This window comes from Taeniopygia guttata, chromosome 13, assembly GCF_048771995.1.
Source record: "Taeniopygia guttata chromosome 13, bTaeGut7.mat, whole genome shotgun sequence".
NCBI classification, from domain to species: domain Eukaryota; kingdom Metazoa; phylum Chordata; class Aves; order Passeriformes; family Estrildidae; genus Taeniopygia; species Taeniopygia guttata.
Window position 1 is genome coordinate 13,896,452 of NC_133038.1, and position 15,768 is coordinate 13,912,219.

General features: G+C 45.5%; 1 protein-coding gene across 4 annotated transcripts in view; it reads right to left on the reverse strand.

Annotated features, from left to right (window-relative positions):
• Window positions 1-15,768, reverse strand: part of SLIT3 (slit guidance ligand 3) — a 473,826-nt gene that overhangs the window by 31,047 nt on the left and 427,011 nt on the right. For all 4 annotated transcript variants that reach the window (XM_030284150.4, XM_030284149.4, XM_002189997.7 and 1 more), the window contains 2 exons: window positions 8,464-8,557; window positions 2,891-3,028 (listed from right to left, as the gene is read on the reverse strand). In XM_030284150.4, coding sequence (XP_030140010.4) covers window positions 2,891-3,028; window positions 8,464-8,557 — 232 coding nt within the window. The remainder of the gene's footprint in view (window positions 1-2,890; window positions 3,029-8,463; window positions 8,558-15,768) is intronic.

A 15,768-nucleotide genomic window follows, 5' to 3' on the forward strand; every position in this document is an offset into this window, starting at 1 on the left:
TTAATGTGTGGCTCCAAATTGCTTTGACACACAGCATAGTGACAACCATAAAATCATTATAGGTCTGTGCTTTTATTACAACAGCATAAGCTCTGGATAATTGGGAGGGCACGCTGCAAACTCACTGCTGGGAAATTATTCCTGATACTTAGCCAAAAAACTTTATTAATCATCATTTTCGGTCTCCTAGATACCTTTGTCATACCACCCCTTGTGTTGTCTCCTTTTCATCAGCACTTGCAGCCTTCAAACACTTGCACAGTTATCTCCTTGCCACACATCACCGTGCCCAAGGCAGCTGTGAGGACAGGGGAGTCTGTAACCCTGAACATCAGAAAGCTGAACTCTGTCAATCACCATATTTGCATTTGTAATCTTAACAGGAAAAAACCCAAACCTCAGAACCCCTTCAGAGCAGCGAGTCTTTAAACTACAAAAGGCTTGAGTCATGGGAAGAATAATGAGATCATATTTTGTTAGCAGAATTTTAATCCTGAAATCAAACAAGATCAGGGACTGTTCTGCATGGAGAGCACATGGGGCTCCATCTTGCTGTCTGCCTTGGCAGAGGGAGTGTAGTAGTGCTCAGTGTGAGGTTTTCCTCCCCAAAGACCCTTGTCTTCCTTGCATCTTGCACAGGAAATTTAGGGTAGTGACATGGACTAGTGGAAAAAAAAGAAAGCAAACATGAGAACTCAATCCTGGCTGTGCTGTTGACAGGCAGTGGAATTACTTTGCCTGCCCATGGCTGCCTTGGGCTGTGAAGTGCTGTCTAAGCTGGTAGTTGAGTTTTGGAGCTTGCCTCCTCTGCTTGAGGACTGTTAGTGGAATGAGACCCCCTCATTTGAGGAGAGAAGACTGGACTGTTCCAGGTTCTGCTCTTGATGCCCCTGGTGTGAGACCAGACAACCTGGGGCACTGCCTAAATTGCCAGTAGAGCTCTTTGGTATGTGGGAAGGGACCAGACCAACCTCTCACCTACCCCTGCTGCTCCACCCAGCTGTGCCAACTCAGAACATCTCTGACAAACACTGTGACTCTGCTTGCCCAGAAAAAAACCCTCACATTCATCACTGCCTAGTGCTTACAGGCCTTAAAAAATCAGGGGACCTGCAGCAAAAATCTCCCAGTCAGTCCCATCTGATGACAGGCTCAAGTTACCCTTGGCTCCAGACATGGCTTTGCAATCCCATTTCTCAACTCTAAAAATTAGATAACACTGAGGATTTACATCCCACAGTCACGTTAGCCTTACCAGTCACCAATCTGCAAGATCCCTAAGGCCATCAGATGGACTGAAGCAGAGAGTGAAACACGGAGAGAAGGGTGTGAATTTGAAATTCAGAGGGTATCTGATACCTTGTAAATAACAAGTCTGATTCTGTGGAACCACAGGCTGACATCATGTTATATATCAATGCCTATTCAAGGAAGGCTGTCTGCTTTGCAACAGAAATGTGTGTTGAGAGGGAAGGAAAAAACCCCAAACCAGCAAGGATGAAAGGAAGAAGAATGAAAACAGTTGCAGATACAAAGCAGAGAAGATGATTTATAAGTGTTCATGCAATTTCTGCTTTGTCAAGACTGATCTTTCCAGGTACTCCTTCTTTGTCTCATGTGTGTATTTCAAACACAGAAAAGGTTTAGCTGGAAGGAAGCCAGTATCCAGCCCCAGGCAATGATTAGTGAATCCATTTGGAGGAGCACACTTATCTTTGACAGACAGAGATTTCCAGGAGTCAGATATATTGGCAGCTGTCAGAATGAGAGGCTGGAAATTTACAGCCTGAATCATACTGAGCTCGTCCGAGAGGCACAGAGACACTGCCACAAAATCTTCAGGCTCACGTTTTCCCTGCAGCTAGTTGGGAGGGTTCATAAACACAATTTTATTATCCTTTGCTCACTCTGCACATGCAGGGTTTATCTCCACCTGAGTGTGTTAGGTGGTGTGCTCAGTGTGTTAGCAGGGATGGCTGGGGCAGGCACACTCCCACAGCACTGCCCCAAAATCGCTGCTTTAAAGCAAGAATTACCAGTTAACTTGTTAAAACCTCCTTTTAAGCAGGGACAGGACTTGAGGCACCCCTTCATAGGGAGATATCAGATCAGTGCTGGGTTAGAGGCAGATGAGGGTGTCAGATCAGTGCTGGGCTAGAGGAGGATGAGGATGTCAGATCAGTGCTGTCAGAGGCAGATGAGGGTGTCAGATCAGTGCTGGGTTAGGGGATGAGGATATCAGAGCAGTGCTGGGTTAGAGGAGGATGAGGATATCAGAGCAGTGCTGGGCTAGAGGAGGATGAGGATGTCAGATCAGTGCTGTCAGAGGCAGATGAGGGTGTCAGATCAGTGCTGGGTTAGAGGAGGATGTGGATATCAGATTGGTGCTGGGCTAGAGGAGGATGAGGATATCAGAGCAGTGCTGGGCTAGAGGAGGATGAGGATATCAGAGCAGTGCTGGGCTAGAGGAGGATGAGGATGTCAGATCAGTGCTGGGTTAGAGGAGGATGAGGATATCAGATCGGTGCTGGGCTAGAGGAGGATGGGGATATCAGATCAGTTCTGTCAGAGGCAGATGAGGGTATCAGATCAGTGCTGGGTTAAAGGAGGATGAGGATGTCAGATCAGTGCTGGGCTAGAGGAGGATGAGGATGTCAGATCAGTGCTGGCTTAGAGGCAGATGAGGGTGTCAGATCAGTGCTGGGTTAGAGGAGGATGGGGATATCAGATCAGTGCTGGGTTAGAGGCAGATGAGGGTATCAGATCAGTGCTGGGTTACAGGAGGATGAGGATGTCAGATCAGTGCTGTCAGAGGCAGATGAGGGTGTCAGATCAGTGCTGTCAGAGGCAGATGAGGGTGGCAGGGCCCCGGAGGGCAGCGCTGCCGTACCTGAAGCCCTGCGGGCACACGCAGGTGTAGCCATTGACCGCGTCCACGCAGGCGGCTCCGTGCCGGCACTTGTGGCCCACGCAGTCGTCATCGTCCACCTCACAGTGTTTGCCGCTGTAGCCCGGCAGGCACTCGCATCTGAAAGGCAGGAACATCCCTGTTAGTGGCTCCTTTAGCATCCACGCCGGCAGCTCATACAGGCAGCCCAGCACTTGCTGGATTTGGGGTGGGGAGATGTGTGCAGTTATTCCTGGCAGCATCAAGCACAGTTCCTGCGGTCAGAAAGGCTCAGGTCCCTCCTAGCTGGCTGCATTTGAGGTTCTGCAATCTGCTGAAATTCCAGTCGAGCAAAACACCACCATCCTACAGCTTCTCCCCAGCTGAGTCTGTGGGAAGGGTGCTCACCCTGCAGACTCCCAGCTGTGCTAAAGATGACAATCCCCTCCCTAACCTCACAGACTCAAGGGGCAATATTCTGCAAGGGCAGTACCTCTGATGCCCCAGAGTATGATTTTGTCAATGCCTGCACACTGCTGGGTGTCTGAGCTTGGCTCTGTGCAGCTTCATGGAGCATGAAGGCTTCACCTTCCAAATGGAAGCAATCTGTAAACAAGCTATAAACCTCAGCAAATTCAGAGAGAAAGATCAAGTTTTGAGACCACCACCTGCTTTCCACTCATTGGCAAGGCTAAATGCTGCTGCTACAATGGAAAGTTGTCTTTGCAGCGTGTCCTTTGCCACGGTGACACTGCACCTTCTGCTGTGGGGTGACACCGTGGGATGGAGCACAGTGGGATGTACCCAAACCTGCAGACTTTGTCTGCTGGTTTTATTTTATACAATTCTCAAGTTTGCTGTATGAAGGCTGAATCAGCAATTCTATTTATAAGTCTTGCAGAAGTTTATAACCTGACAATAGACAATGCAGCCTGAAGTCTCTGACTTGGATCAGATCTTTTGGGATTGCTGAGCAGTCTTTTCTTGAATCTAACTGTAGACAATATTTAGTCATGAACACTGTTTAGTCCATAAAACACATTTTAGTCCTCCCAGCTGGATGTTGTGCATCTGGAAAACAAAAGGCATACCACTTCAACCAAATCAGGGGAAGAGTTGCAGAGAATTTCAGCACTAAAAGAGAGGTTTGTGCTCTTGCTAGAGCCTGCGGTTGGACCCAACGTGCTAATTACCGAGAGCTGGAAGAGGAGAGACATTATAAAGCTGAGGATGGGGCATCAGGAGAGAGAGACTGCAGCTCCATCAATCTCTTCAGCTGGCCTACTCCTCCTCCTCCCTGCCAGCATCCTGGTGGGTAAATGCAGGAGGAGCACCTTGTGGGAAACCTGTTCCGAGGAACTGGACACACAGGAGTGATGAGGAAGAAACACTTGCACTTCCCAGGCAGCATCTTTGTGCTGCTGCTGTTCCCAGTGACAGCACACTGCTCCCAGGCTGAGCTGGGTGACACTGCAGGGCAGAACTGTGTCCCGTGAGTGCCAGTGGCTGCAGGGTGACACAGCCACCCTGCTCAGGCACAGAGAATGTGAGCTCCAGTCTCCCTTTCAGAGCACGGCTTGACTGGAGGAGATGGGGCACAGCCTGTTCAGCTCAGCTGTTGATGAGCAGGGGTAGGTGCATGCAGAATCTCCACCCTTCCTGCAGGACAGCCCCCACCACCAGCCTTGGCAGCCACAGGAGGGTCCCTGTCCCAGCTCTGCACGTGTGATATTGCTATTTTACACCTTGGTGCCTCAGGGAATACTGTGATTAACATAATGGAGATGACAAATCAGAGCAAAGAGCAAAAACCAAGAAGCTTTCCTGCCCCAAACCCTAAGAAATGGGCAATGTTTTCTGGCAGCATTGCAGACACACCTGCAAGGAAATAGTGTCAATCAAAAGACTTTGTGAGGGGAACTGGCAGCATTTAATCCTGTTGTTTTTTATTGATCCCTGCAGTCCTAATATAAAGTGATGTAATAATGAACAATGTGCAGTTCCTTATTCAGGGCTGCCATGCATCAATTTTATGATGTGTATTGGCTATCTCAGTAATGACAGAACCACCACTTTTCTCTGCGGGGCTGCATTAAATCAGCATTTTAAGCTGTCAGGTAATAATTCCAAGCTTTAGAATAATAAAGTATATTTATATCATGCTCCAACATCAATACAGTGAATGGAAAAACATGCTCCTTTCTTGAAGTTATTTTTTGGAAGTAATTTCATTGTGTTAAAGGCTGTTTTTTTGTTTTGTTTTCTGGCATACAGAAAGCTACTCTTCTCCTATATAGTAACAGCATACTAAAGATATGGAGGCTGGAAGGGAGGAAAGACACCTGCAAATTTAACTCCAAAAGCAAAGAGGTCTGTGCAGCCAAAGACACACCGAAACAGTCCAGTTTACTTCCAAGCTTGGCTTTAGAAGCATGGAATTCCTTTTGGATCAGTCTTCTCTGAGCTCTTGGTGTGTCACATCTAAGCTGAAGCTACCAGCAAATGCCTGCCTGAAGTCTAGAAGGTGAGAGATTCAGCTCCATGAGTCCTTCATCTGAGCTCCTCCTAGAAACTCAGGGTCTGTGCCATCAGGGAACGGTGGCATGGTAACTCCATCCTTATCCCACAGTCCCACACAGTGCCAGCACGGGACTGAGTGTCAATCAGTAAAAGAGTCTGATGCAATAAAGAAGGTGGCAAAGGAACCTTCATATTCTGATCCTGGTAAGAGAGTAATTTACATGATCAGATATTCATTTCCCAGTGACTGACACCTCTACAGTTGAAATCTTGTTTTCTGTTACAGCCTTGTAGTGATGGCAACAATCCCAGTATCACAGAGAGCCTAAAACATGTCCAGTGGTATTTAAATTGTTGGCCTATCTGAGGGGATTTGCATCTGCATGCACTCAGTGTCTGTTGTACTAAAGCCATGAATCATGGCTTCTATCGCAGGGCCAGAATGGAATTTCCCTCCCCACGTCAATAAATAACTTGGCTTCCTATTTTTTTTTTTCCTGTCTTTGTCATCTTTTTTTCCCTCTGCAGAGCTGCAGACTGAGCAGAGCTGAGGGCAGGACAGACTGTGACATGCCCAGGGCTCAGAGCCTGCCCCTGACACTCCCTGCCTCTGAAGCAGACAGGACAGGCAGGAGCCAGAGCCCTCCTGCAGGGGCATTATCCTGCACCACCAGTGTGGGAATCCAGGGCTTCCCTCTGGCTGCCCTGGAAGGTCTGGGACCCTGGCAGGGGTCAGGAACCCCCCTGGGCAGAGCCTCCAGAGACACTGTCTGTGATCTCTGTCCATGGAAAAGAGTTTTCAATCTTACAGGATGAATTACAAGCTCTGAGTGTTTGATATAAGTAATAATTAAGTGTGGCACGGGTGCAAAAGTAAAATTTTAGGATTCTAGATTAGGGGTCCAAAGGGGACAAGATGGAGGAAATTGGGTGTGCCTTGTCCTTTTTCTCCTTCTTCATGCCCTCCATGTTTCACTGTGGTGTTGGCATTTTTCTGTTGGTTTGGGCTGGGGACACACTGTTCAATGTAGGTGACAGATATTGGCACGTTATTGTAAATCCAGCACAGGTAGTTTGTGGTATTTAATGTTTGTACCATCCCACTGAGGGCAGAGCCCCACACGCTGCCCTGCAGGACAGAGCTGCGGCAGGGCAGCAGAACATGTTAGAGATAAACAGAATAAACAACCTTGAAACCAGCACAGACCAATTATGGCTTCTTTGGCTGCCGGGGCTCAAGGACTTTCTGAAATCTCAGAATAATCTCAATACCACAGATTCCAACACATCAGGAGATCAGCTGCTCAGGGACCAGCTACAGCACAGGAGCACGGGCTGCTGCTTGCAGTGAGCCCCAGCAGCATCCACACATCACTGCACAGCTGCTGAGGGCTCATTTTTGAATGGTTTGGTGCTGCCAAAGTGTGAAAGAAATAGCAATGCTTGGACACGTCTACATTCAAGGCTCCTTCACCTTTCAAGTTTGGCTGCTAGAAAGGAAAATGGGACAGAAGGAGTAAAGAAATAATGGGTTTTTCTGTAGTGTTCTATGAATAGTGGGAAGAATAACACAATAAAGAGTAGCAGAAAAATACTTAAAAGCAGTTATTTAGCTCCCCTCAAGGGCTAGTGGCCCTGCTGTGAAGAACACTTTCCTAGAAAGCATGTGAGAAAGAGTATCCTGTTTACTCAAATTGTTTGGGTGGCAGGAATGACAATGCTTCCAGAATGGGAAAACCATTCAGGGCCACAGCTGTCTGCACCCTTCATGCTCTAAAAGAAGGCAATTTGAGTTACAAGCCTTTGCCTTGTAACGTGATGTAGCTACTGAATTAACCAAAGGTGCTGGATTAACCAAATGATGGATTAACTGGGAATGAAACCTGGAAAGAACATCAGGGACTATTTATGCACTGGCACACGCCTCCTTGTCTAGTGCCTACAGAGCAGTTCAGGAACCATCCTAATAATTTCATAGCTTCACCTTCTTCAAGATTTGGGAACATTTCTGTCTGAAGGTTTTTCACCCAAAAGGCTTGTGTTGTACTGCCTGTCCAGCAGAGAATCAGCTGCCCTTGAGATAGCCACCCTCTCTAAGATTTTGATTCATTTCCTTTAAACTCTCCTGAAATGTCCTGTGTGTCAGTTTACACTGTTCTGACGTTGCCTCACAGGACACAGTCTGATCCCAGCTGGAAGTTACCAGGAAGAACAAAGCCTGCTCCCATCTCTCTCCTGGGCAGAGGACAGAACCCCAGGAGGGAATCAGGGCACCCAGGGCTGCACTGTGGCTGTGAAAACAGCCTCAGGGAAGGTGCAGAGAGCAGCTCACTCTGCACTGAACTCTCTTGGATTTGTCTCCAGAGATCTTTTCCAGAGAAGGTTTTCCCAGAGCTGGACTTTACAGCTGTCTCTATTTGCTAAATCGCTCTGCAATTTGAAGTCCCTCTTCAGACAAGCCATGAACTGTGCACCTCTCAGAAGTCCCCAGGCCCAAAGCTCCGGGTGTTTTGCTGCCATGCAGGACTTTCTCTTGTCCCAGTGACACAGTCAATGTCATTCCCAACAGGAAAATGCAAACACAGACATCACCAAACCCCAGATGGGCCAAGCAAGGCCAGTGGAAAAGGTGGCTCCTGAGCTGGAGCCATCCAGCTCTGGATCTGTTCAGGCTCCTGTTACACTGCTTGAATTTATTACTGCCCTAAGGACCACATAAGGGAACTGTCCTTAGTTTGTGATGTAGGATAAGGTACTTTGCAGTGACTGTTCCATAAATTTTCCTACTGCCACGCTCCTATTCTCTCTATTCCAGAATATTCCTCTGCTCTGAGGGTACATCCATTATTTTTAGTAAACCACAGAGAGCTAGAAAAGTATGGATGGATGCATTAAAGTTAAAATGTGGCACAGACTGAAATGTCTATAGTCTTGCATTATTTGTGTTAATTTTGGTGAATTTTGCTCCCCACTCATTGCCAGTACAACTCCAGTCGAGGCAATGGATGAATGTGCCCTCTGTGTAGAGACCAACACACACACACACACACTCTTACCTGGTTCCTTTGTCCAGGGGAACACATTTGGACTCATGCTGGCAGGGATTTAGATCAGGAACACAGTGATTAATCACCTCATCACACAGTTCACCTGAGGCAAAGGAAAAGCAAAAAAGTTGTAACTCAGTTTGAACAATCCTGAACATCCCGTCCAGGGATGGCCAATCTCCCTAAGTGGAGACAGCTCAGTAGTTCAGCAGGAAGTGACAAAATTGCTTGTTGAGGGCACATGAGACTTCATTAAATCAGCTCCTTTGACTTGCAGTGACCACACTGTTCTATCACATGGATTTGAAGGCCTGGTATAAAAAGCACTGACGTATGAACTGCACTTGGAGACAGACGAGGGCTCAAATGGGCATTTCCTGACCCAGAACCTCTTATTTCAAAGCAAGAAAGTGACACAAAAGTGAAGTTGCTCATTAGACCATAACATTTTCACACGGGCACATATTTCAGGCATGGTTAATACACTGCCAGAGAAGCTGATTGGACATCATTCTGGGAAAGAACAACAACCCACAAACCCTCCCCACAAAACCTCTGTGACTCTCCATAATAGGAACCAGCTTTAGGACTGCATGCAATTATAAAACATTCACTATTTATAAGAGAAGTACTAGTTCTATTGTGCTCACAGGAGATGATGGCTTTTCAGAAAAAATCTACCTCATGTAAGCCCAGCTCAGCTGTTTCTAGGTATGGTGTATAACATGCCACGAACCTCCCTGGATTTGTATAAGTTTTAATAATTAATAGCTGTAGAATGTTCAAACTGTGATAGTTTATTTAAATACAATCCTTCTCTGAGTCCTAAATTATTAGGTCACACTTCAGTACCCCAGGATTTGAGATCCAGCCAAAGACCACAGAGATCTTTGCCTTCCCCAGAATCACACAGAAACCTATCCCACACCTCCCAAAGCCTTGCAGGAAAAGCAAAGGTCAGGTAATCTCAACATGGAACCCCCCAAAGCTACAGTCCCAAAGCCCCCTGTGCAGCTCTACCAGAGCAGCACATCTGCAGGGTTTCAAGGTTACACGTATTTTCTGTGCCTACACATGGTACACATCATCAGGCCATGGGAATGGTGGGGAAAAAGGGTAATGTGGGAGGCACTGGTGGGCTGGCATTGTTCTGGAAGGTTTTCATAGAGCTGCAGCTCCACCTGTCCTGGGAGAAATGCCATTTTCAAAAATCCTTACATGTTTCTATACTCTAGTGGTTACAGAGAAACACTTGAAAACACAAGCCAAGCAAACCACAAAGATTAAAATTCAGATGGAAAATGCAAATCAGAACCATCCATCTTGTATCAGGTCTGAGATCTGGTGGGCTGGCTGTGAGCACAGTTTTGAGGATGACTCTGGTGCTGATAGGAGTGGTTTGTTAACTCCCCCAGGTGCTACTGCTCTGTCAGGTTATTCCTCCCACCTGTCCAGCCTCCCTCCAGTACAAGATACACAGCTCTTGACATGACTCTTCCTGTTAGAATGGAAGTATAATATGCATTTTCCAGAACTACTCAATTGTTTTTGTGTGTTTCAAACATGGGACGTGTCCCAGATCTGCTTTTGAGAGCTGACAAGTGTAAGTGAGAGCAGGAATCCAACCCATGGGAGGGGGCACTGCCAGCACAAGCCCCATCCTCGTGGGCCATACACACCCTCCTGCCTTTGTGGTGGGCTGGGCTTGGCACTGCCAGGGGAGTCTGGCATGGCAACCTGCACTTTACTGTTCACAGCACAAGCAATTCCACCTGGAGCCAAGGAATCCCAGGAAGCCACCACGTCTTTTCACAGCCCTGGACAAACCCTGTGCAAATATACTGAATTTATCCAGCTCAGGAAAGGGGCAGGTGCCAAAGAAAGCGAACACTGCAGATCCATGGGGACCAGGATCAGGACCAGGAACAGATCATTCACTGGCCTTGGGGCTGGCCACTGCACTTTGCTGCTCCTCAAAAGCAACAAGAGATGTTCAGTTCTTATAGCTGTGAGCACTGGGGACAGCTATTGACACACTCTGAGGAGGCAGAACTGGGACAGGTCTGTTTGCTGCCATCCCCAAATCCACAGGCCACCACCCCTCCCAAAAACTAACAAAGGCACTCCCTCAGACCCGAACATGAGCAGGCCAGACCTTGCTAGAAAGCTTGGAGAACTGCCAGTTTGTCATCTTGATATTCCCCACGTCCCTCGTGCGCTATGGATCTTATGTGAAAATAAACATCAAAAAAATTAACTGGCTGGTGACATTAAAAGAGCTCAAATGAGCTAAAGCTAGAAATAATTTTGGAAGACCATCTAATAACTAAAGATAGTGTGGATAGATGCCTTCAACTGTCCTTTCACTAAAAATGGTCAATACTTTTGAAGTTTCTATTTTTTCTTTTGTTTTGTTTTGAAGCAAACAGGCTTAAAAAATATGAACAGTATCAAAATTCTCAAAGGAAATCATAATTCTTCTTAAAGAATTCTTTAGAACAGTCTTGACAAGTGCTTAGAGATCCAGTAAAAATCTCCCCAAATGTCAAATATTATGACTCACTGTGTCATTCTGAAGACACCACTATCAAAATGTAGGAGAATTCTAGGCTAGGTACCAAACACAGCATCCAAAAAAATGATATTTTTCATGCAAAACTTGGAACATTTAAGGATCCTTCCTGTTATTTTTCCCATCTATCACTCATTAGGAAGCTCACTTGGGAACGCCTTGCAACTAGAGCAGCCTCATCTCAGGAAGAAAATACCTCTTGGTCATTATTTCATTATTTCAGGCTCCACCAATGTTCAGTAGATGCTGCAGAAAGCATGCCAGGGAAATAAAACACTTTTTGAAAAGCAAAACCCAAGGCACCAGCTACATAATGTCTTTCTCATATTTTACTCACTCAGAAAATATCTGGGCCAAAAAATCTGCCCTCAGACCCGAGAGCTCAATATTAATTGGTTGCTTTAATGTCAGTATCAGAGGAAAAATGTGATCCTTTTTTTTTCTTTTGGAGTGACACAGGGCTGCTTCTCTGTGCAGCAATTAAAGGTCTAGTCCAAATTTCTCACTGGATAGTTATGTGAACTTAAAAACAAACCGGACATTCATCTTAGGCCAGCTCCTAGCAGCACTGGTTCTCTTTGTGGAGGATATTTTATCATGCTAAAACAAGAGGGAACTTCAGTGTAATGCTTTCCCAAGTGCAGAAAACCATCCAACCTCCCCATTTTCCCTTCTCCTACATGTTCTCAAATCACAGCTCCAGTTTGGGTACACATGGTTTCTGAAGTGCTTCTATAAAACGGACAGGAAAACCACAGCTACATTTATTTTATAATCAGTTAAACAACTCTTTTAATCCCAAATAATGCTTTTGTTCCATCAAGGCACTCTTATTCTCTTTAATGAAAGCTGAAGAGAATAGGTAACGTGCAAGCAGATGCTGGACAGATGAAGAGAGCAGTCTGATATACCACAAAATATTGCAGTTTTCAGATTAGAACAAAGTTATAATGACAGGTGGAACTTTAACAGGTGGCTCTCCCTTTCCTGCTAACTCATGGGAAAAAAAAAAAAAAAACAACAAACGGGAAAAAAGAGAAAAAGATCCCTGAACAATAGCCAAAGTGTTCTGCTCCTTCAAAACCACCTCTCTTGTCACCTTCACTGACATTGTCTTACAGAAATACAGCTTTGTTGTTTTTTTTTTTTTTTGCCTCTTGCAACATTTTCCTGGCCTTATTTTTCAACGGAATCATGATTTTCATGGGGCTTTCCACAGGGCTCATTGCTTATGAAGAGCTGCCAAGAAACACGCTTAGGCTTTTCTGTAGCCTTCCCCACGTCTCAGAGCAAAGCCAAAACAACAATAGGGCAATAAAGATGACTTTTACACACAGTTTAATAATCATCTATCTTTTTTCTGTTCTGTGCTGTCATGAGAGCTATTTATTTCATGCCCCATTAGACTTTTAAAACCAGGATCCAAGCTACACTATTCCTCCCTAATCAGTAAAAGAGAAGCTGGATGCAGTAAAAATATTTTACTTATTTATCTTTAAGTGAAACTGCAGTTCTGAAAAGACAATGTAGAGCACCAATTTGCAACCAATGAGTGCAATGATTTTTCTTTTGTTCTATGTGTCAGTTGGGTGATACTTTGTTGTAATATACTGACAAAACAACATAGAAAATATCCCTGTCCTTAATGCAAGAGAAGCTCTGGTAGGGCCTGCAGGACTGGCAGTAAATATGCTGTTGAGAATTTCACAATATTACTTGAGAAAAGGAACGTGCTTATGATGAAGAAAGGATGGAGAAAGCCTGGCCTGCATCCACAGCATGGAAACTTTTCCAGGCTGCACAGGGTGAGTGGTTAAATAGTGTGTTGCAACATTCTGCACTCTGCCAGGTAAGTCTGAATGGAACTCGTCTTTTGCTGCTAATAAAAAACACCGTGCTGTTTTTCTCATAGGAGATTACTCATTTTATATCTAATAAATTGTATTGGAAGAAATGTTTGCTGTGTTTTGTTTTCCCCTTCTCTCTGTTCAGTCATTAAAAGGAAGTCAGTGCCAACTGGAAGTTTCAGAACACTGAACCTAGAAATGGTTGGGTGGAACAGACAGGGTGTTCCTCCAAGGAAGTAATTCAGTAAGGAATGTTGTGGATGTTTGATGAAAATTATTTGAGGCTCATCTAAGAAAATAAAAAAAATGAATTTTTAACTTCCAAACTATTTCAACTTGCAAGGAAGAAATGAGAACTCTGTAAAATCCTTCAGCAGCAAATGCTTTCGTGTTAGATACAAAAACATAAAAGAAATCACATTAAATGCACTGTAGCAGAGTAAATTCTGCATGATCACTGAAGTTTGCTCTTGCTTGACAAACTCTGCCCAAAATACTTAGCAGACAAAGAGTGACTTTATGCTTTTTATCCTGTCTTAATTGTTAAAAACTCCCAAGTTTTCACTTACCAGGTTTTGACCTGCTAAGTGGGAACCCTTAAGTTTGATTCCCACAGTGGCTTGTTTTTTAGAGTCAAGGAGCAATTCTCCCTAACCTTAAGGTTCAGCAAAGGGAGAATGGGTAAAACCAGATCTGGGCAGGGAAGTAATGGGAAATAATGATCCTTTCACTGTTTCAGAATCCTGAGGAAGGAATGTGTTCTATGCACTGCTGAAGAATGAAAAACCATATTCAACATCCCAAATGCCACACAAAACAGTGTGTGAAACAGTAACTGAACCAGACAATTTCCTGTGCCCCTTCAAGGTGACCTGCCTAAAGGACTATTCCTCAGAACCACAGTGTCTGGAAAAGATCTTCATTTTGCTGGACAGCCCATGTTTTTGAGCTCTGTTTATTCATACGGATGTCTTCCAGTTGTTTGGAATCACTTGAGGATCAGTTCAGGTACCCACACACTGAGATGCCACACATTATCTGAGATGTTCCTCCTGGGCTGGCAGAGAGGACCCTGGACATGCTGTGCATTCCTACTGGTCTGAGCAGGGAATGGGGCTGGAGCCTGTTAAAAATGCTTTGGCTCCAGAAAGAACTCCCTCCTGACTCTGTTCCCTGCTCCAGAACTCCCATGGGATACAGTCCTTCATGGACTCCTCCAACGTGGCTCCTTCCCTCAGGCTGCAGCTCTCCAAGAACTGCTCCAGCCTGGGTCCCTTCCACAGCACACAGTTCTTCAGGAGCTGACTGATTTCCTTGCTTCCCACTGTGTTTCTTGACAGGATGGATTTAATGACTCTCAGATCCCATCTGTGGAGGAATTCACTCTGCTCATCCTAAAGGAGAGCAGTAGCTGACATTCCATTTTCTTACAGACATGCTGCGTCCTGATGAACAAGGAGGAATTCTCTGGTATATCTTATTCCACAAACATGACACTTTGCATTTTAGAGAGGGGAGTTTGACCAGAGGAGATCCTGGAGCTGAGCACTCCAGCACAGCAGGACACCCACACGGAGGCTGAAGACAGGCTGCAGCACTGCCAGCTGCTGTGCTGCTTCCTCCCAGGAGGGCCAGATAAGAGTCCAATCTGATAGCAATGGCATGTGGTTCTCTCTTCATAAAACAGGGCTGGAAATGGGCTTAGGCTCTTGAACAAAGCCCAAACCTTCCAGGTCTTCCAGCACTTCCATTCCCAGTTACACAACTGGGAAATGTGGGTGCTTTTTTGTGTTTCATGCAGAAAGCGAGTACAGTTCACATCTGCCAAATAACTAAAACTCAGAATCTTCCATGTAAGGCAGAACTCCTTCAAATAAAAAGGAAGAAAACACACTAAACTCTGACCACAATTTTCTCTGTCTTGAGGAAATAATAAGCTGAAGTTCCAAAATTTAAAAGGAGTTGATAGCTAAGTAGTTGTTTAAGCCGTCAGCATTTATTAGGCAGCCCAGATCCCCATGGAATAACACCACCTCAAACCTCCTTGTCCCTATAGCAAAAACTCAGGGGGAGAAAGCAGCTTCAGTGCCATGATCCCCCTCAGCCTGTCCAGGGGACAGAGCCACATGGGTGTCACAGGGGTGTCACAGGGGTGTCACAGGGGTGTCACAGGGGTGTCACAGGGGTGCCACAGGGTGTCCCAGCAGCAGCATGGGAGGGCTCCAGCAGGGAGGGACAGCCACAAGCCCCACACAGCTGCTCCCCCTGGAGCTGTTTGCCTGCAGGGCTGCTGGGCTTTGGCCAGACACAGTCACCACAATGGACACCCCAGGAAAAGAGCCCAGAATCACCAACACGGAGCTGGCTCGGGAAGAGCTGCACAACTCCCAGATACCATCCACCACAGGACACCACAAGGTCCCCTAAGGTAAAACAGATCTCAGCCTTGTCTTCCAAACACATCAAACCAGAAATAGTTCCTAGCTTTATTTTATTACTATTTATTTTGAGAGAGATTTTTTTCCCCAGTGATACAAACTGCTTGCAGCTTTTTCCCAGGGAAGCAAACTATTTTAAAACACTTGCTCCTGCCCTCTCTCTGCCATGGGTTACTCTCTGTATTTTAGTAATGACATATTTTCAGTAGTGGAAGCCACTAATTTTTTTTAGGTTTCAGAACAAAGAGGTGAGGGCATTGTTGAGGCTTTTTAGGATCTTTGGCAAATAGGAATATACTTCCTGGTTTTTTTTTTTTTTTTTTTTTTGTGTTGTGTAAGTGCTACATATTTCTGCTTCTGCTAAAATCAGAAAGGAGGAGGAAAAGTCACAGCAAACAACAAAACTAAATAAACCAGCAGGCAAAGCACCAAAGCATTCAAAGCACTCAGGGCATGT